This window comes from Euphorbia lathyris, chromosome 4 (assembly GCF_963576675.1).
Source record: "Euphorbia lathyris chromosome 4, ddEupLath1.1, whole genome shotgun sequence".
Classification (NCBI taxonomy): domain Eukaryota; kingdom Viridiplantae; phylum Streptophyta; class Magnoliopsida; order Malpighiales; family Euphorbiaceae; genus Euphorbia; species Euphorbia lathyris.
The window spans coordinates 18,947,691-18,952,494 of record NC_088913.1 but is presented as its reverse complement, the minus strand read 5'-3'; the positions used below and the strand labels follow the sequence as shown (position 1 = coordinate 18,952,494).

General features: G+C 37.1%; 1 protein-coding gene across 1 annotated transcript; it reads left to right on the top strand.

The window, feature by feature from the left end:
• Positions 1 to 1,522: 1,522 nt before the first annotated feature.
• LOC136227081 (cytosolic sulfotransferase 17-like) lies at positions 1,523 to 3,395 on the top strand. Its single transcript, XM_066015796.1, has 2 exons — positions 1,523 to 1,531; positions 2,550 to 3,395. Exons 1-2 carry the CDS (start codon positions 1,523 to 1,525, stop codon positions 3,363 to 3,365), a joined length of 825 nt encoding a protein of 274 aa, XP_065871868.1. The 3' UTR covers positions 3,366 to 3,395.
• The last annotated feature ends 1,409 nt before the right edge of the window (positions 3,396 to 4,804 follow it).

Sequence of the window (4,804 nt, the reverse complement as noted above, 5' to 3'; positions counted from 1 at the left end):
AACGGTTCTGCATTTGCCTGCCTATTGTCCTCTTCACCTGAGTCCCCGTTGTCTCTGCCCTGATTAACTGCTGAGTTGGCCTTGGGTTGGTTGGTTCTGAAAGGATTTCCCCTGTTTCTATTTCCATAGTTCGGTGGATAGCCGTGTTTCTTGAAACAGATATCTTCAGTATGTCCTGTATTTCCACAATAAGTGCACAAGGATGTATTTTTGCCATTTGTTTTCTTGTTTGCATACCTCGAGTTGTTACGATTCTTAGTCTGCCTTCCTTGTGTAAAGCCTGCAAATAGGTTGTTTTCATTTCCCTCTGTTTGTTTGACAGGTACAAAATCAATCTGCCGTTCATGTTGGATAGATAAGGCATAAACCTTGTTGAGCGATGGCAACGGCTCCATGAGGAGTATTTGGGAGCATATTGTGGAATAGGATTCATTCAATCCTTGCAAGAACGTAATCACTTGATCCGCGTCCTGCTGATCTCTTAAGATCTTGAAGGCACCACAGCCGCACGCCGTCCGACAGGTACATTGCGGCATGGGTCGTAGATTCAATAACTCATCATAAAGTATTTTCATTCTGGTATAGTACTCAGTAACACTTCCGTTACCTTGTTTCAGGCTGTGGATTTCTCGCCGGAGCTCCAAGATCCTTAATGAGTCTGCCTGAGCAAAACGCTCCTTCAGATCGACCCATATCTGCTCTACTTTCTCCAGCCATATAACACTTCGAGCAATGAAGGGCGAGATAGCATGGTTTATCCATGAAATGACCATGTTGTTGCATCTTTCCCATTGGCTGTACATTGGATCATCCAAAGCCGGCGCCTTGATAGTTCTGTCAACAAACGCAAATTTGTTTTTGGACATAAGGGCAACCTTGACAGCTCGAGACCATTGGTGGTAATTAGATCCGGAGAGCTCTTGTGAGACGAGGGATAGGGCCGGAGTTTCATTCGGCGGAAGATGATAGGGGCTGCCGGTATTGATTATAGGGGCAGCCATTGATTCTTACTCAAAAGAGAAATTTCAGATTTGCTCTGATACCATATTAATTGAATGAGGTAAAAATTCCTTGAATATTCAGAATTCTCATTAAAATTAAATGTGTTACTAACTATTACATTTATATCTTAATCTAGGTTTGTTCATCAAGCAAACTTAATGGACAAGGAAAGGATAAGAACAAGTGTCCGATTCTGAACCGTTGATCATGGGTGATTGTGATCAATGGTGAAGATGAGCTTGGGATATGATTGTGTGTGGCAAGGAACATTGTTGATTTATGAAGGCTATTCTAGAAGGTGCTAATAATCCGGAATTGACAGAAACACCCCTGGCTAGGATGAAAAGACGCATGTGCCCCTGGACTTTGTGGCTTCCGTGTAAACAAGACTTTAAAGTCTTAATTAGTGTCATTTGTACTTTCATTATTTTCAAGAGAAGAAACCCAAAGGTCTCCGTTCCTCTCTTTCTCTGTCTCGAACCCTTTCTTCTTCCCCCTGTGAAATCCTTCTGTAATCGTTATGGTATCTGTATTTTCAATAGACCAAAACGACTACAAAGAGCATACAAAGCTATAAAAGGTATAAAACACACAGAAAAACAAAATACATATACTTCATAGAAATCAAAATCCGTAGAAAAGCAACTGCAATCGAATCTTCATCATTTAGGCCCTTCCGAACATTCGGATCTGAGTCCTTTCGTTTATTGCAACCACGTAGATATATTGATCCACGTATAAAATAAATCGTTTCCCCTCTTGCTAAATCCGAAAAAGGTATAAATAGCAGAATAATTGAGAGAATATACAATTCAAACGGATAAAAGAAATCCAATAAAATATATAAACACTGATTAAAGAAAATACAATAAAAAATAGTAAACCTAACCCGTTGAGTTCCTTCTTCCTCCTCAAAGTAGATCCACAAAAGAGAGGAAGGCTTGAAGACAAATAGAAGAGAAGAAAGGGAGAAGAAGGATGACCGGTGGGTATTTTTTCTAATAAAGCAGTTATTTTACAGAGAAAGGAATAGAAGAGGCTATACGAAAAGATGATTAGACTGACTAACTTCCATTGAATAAGATTTCATTTTTACCAAAAAAAGAAAAAAAAAAAGATTTAATAATTTTTTATGCTCCCAATTAAAAACATTTTATAATTATATATATCAGCAATAATTGGGGCATATACTAGCAAGAAACAAGTGGAGCAAAGTCTTGTTCTATGGATACTTCCGTTACCGATGAATCACCGGCGATACAAAACCCAGCTGAAGATATTGAAATGTACATCTCAAGCCTCCCTCAACAACCAAGCTGGCGTCCTTCACGAACTCTATACAAATACCATAGATTTTGGTGTTTTTCTGATTTTATCAAAGAAATCATATTATTCGAGAAAAACTTCATACTTTTTTTTTTTAAATTTGCCCAATGCGCTTACATTAAAGAAGAAAGAAAAATTCCCACCAAACCGGATGTCATTCGAACCCATGACCTCCCAAGACATAGGTAAACTCTTAACCACTAGACTAAGAGTTCGCACAGAAAAACTTCATACCTCAACCCAATGATATTCTCCTCTGTAGCTTTCCAAAATCAGGCACAACTTGGCTTAAGTCCCTCTCTGTTTCCATTTCAACTAGATCTAAATTTCCTGGCACTGATCCAAATTCCTCTGCAAATCCTTTACTCACTGAGCTTCCACATGATATTGTGCCTGTTCAGGAATTCCTTCATTGCCTTGGCTATGAAAGGGACATTCAAAATCCCTTAATTTCAACTCATGTTCCTTTCGATTCCTTGCCTAAATCCATTGTCAATTCCAACACTAAAATCATCTATCTGTGTAGGAATCCCAAGGATGTTCTTGTTTCGCTATGGCATTTTTCGTGTAATAAGCAAGCAGAGACAATCACATTCGAGGAGGCGTACGAAAAGTTCTGCAATGGAGTTTCCACTTACGGACCGTATTGGGATCATCTGTTAGGATTTTGGAAAGCAAGCTTGGAATTTCCTGACAGAGTATTGTTCCTGAAATATGAAGACCTGAAGAGTGATACTTGCCTCTATGTGAAAAAGATGGCTGATTTCATGGGATGTCCTTTCTCTGTTGATGAAGAGGAACAAGGTATTGTGGAGAAGATTGTTAAGCTGTGTAGTTTTGAGAGTTTGAGCAATTTGGAAGTGAATAAGAGTAAGAGCAAAAACACTGTAAAACATAGTCCTATCAAAATTGAAAACAATTTATTCTTTAGGAAAGGTGAAATTGGTGACTGGAACAACTATCTTACAGTTGAAATGGCAGAAAAGCTAGACCAAATCATCCATGAAAGGTTCAGGGGTTCTGGTTTAAGTGTCTGAAAATTCCCAACTCACACACAGTTTTCATTACTGCCTTATTATCTATGTATTTTAAAAGTTTGTTAAGTTGGGATTTCAATAAGAAAATAAACTCTATTGGTGATGACCTCTTTAATAGAGTATATAAGTTAGTTTGGGTTTAGTTTATTGGGTTTAATGTTTCTTATTAAGAAGTCACGTCGTTGTCATATGAGTAAAAGTATTTGCTGAACAACTTTGTAAACATCGGGTCCGTTTGTTTATCTGTTGTTTGCTGTTACGGTTTGCTGTTTGCTGTTTGCTGTTTGAAAATGATGCTGTTCCAAAAAGCAGGGATTCCCTGCTTTTATAAAAAGCTACTTTTTGGTTACAAAAAACAAATAGGAGGTCTCTAACCAAACACCTTAAACTCCATTTCCAAAGTGAAAAGCTAAACAAGAGGTCGAAAAGCAGCTACCAAACACCCCCTCATTTTATTTTCAATTAATTTCATGAAGGATCTTTGCTCTTTCTTCTTCAAGATTCTTTTCTTTCTTTTCTTGTAGTTTGATATGGCATTGAGAAATTTCTGTAGCATTTTTCATTCCGCGTTCTAAAGCTTTCAAATTAGAAGCTTTAATAGTTTTTTTTTTTCTCAACAATTTTGTCTCATAAATCAATCGATTTTGTTTCTTGTTTTACGACCTAATCACAGATCGATTTCATTTTCTTTGTTAAATTTCTATTGAATCTGTTCATAAATTCTTTGTTAGGCCGACTGATAATCCTCAGGAGACTACAGTTCTTCGCAATCATTGTGGAAAGGAAAATCATACAGTAAATGAGTGTTATAGGAAACATGGGTTTCCTCCCAACTTCAAGTTTACCAAGAAAAGGAAAACAGGTTGTTAAGGTGAGATTGAGTTTGTGAATCTTCAAGTTGGTGTGAAGGAGAATGTACATGTCTCACTTCATAAGTTGTTATAACCATTCTTGGATCCTCTTCTAATCTTTCAACCCGTTTCTTCACTCGGCAATAGCTCCTGCACATTTTAATGGATTCATGCCATGTGAAACTTCATATGTGTACTTAGCATTATTAGATTTTGAATTAGAGGGCCACCATTTTCGATTTTTCAAACTTCAAATCATTTTCGGAGCTTTTTCTCTAAACAACTATTTTCCCCATGAACCAAATAACACTAGAATGATTTCAAAATCAAAAAGTTCCAGAATTAAAGTGGATTAGAATATGATCTTCATAAACTCTATAAGAGAGGGTTATCTACTAAGAGTGGTCATCTTGATCAACGGTAAGAAAAACTAGTATGATAGTAAAGTGAAAAGTTTAAAAGTCGGGTTTTGAAGTATGAAGGAACAATAAAAGTAACCGCAAATTTGAGAAGTCATGGGACCCTTATAAACATGTGCACAGGTAGCCTTTAAAATGCATCACAACCCTATGTATTTATGTATAATGT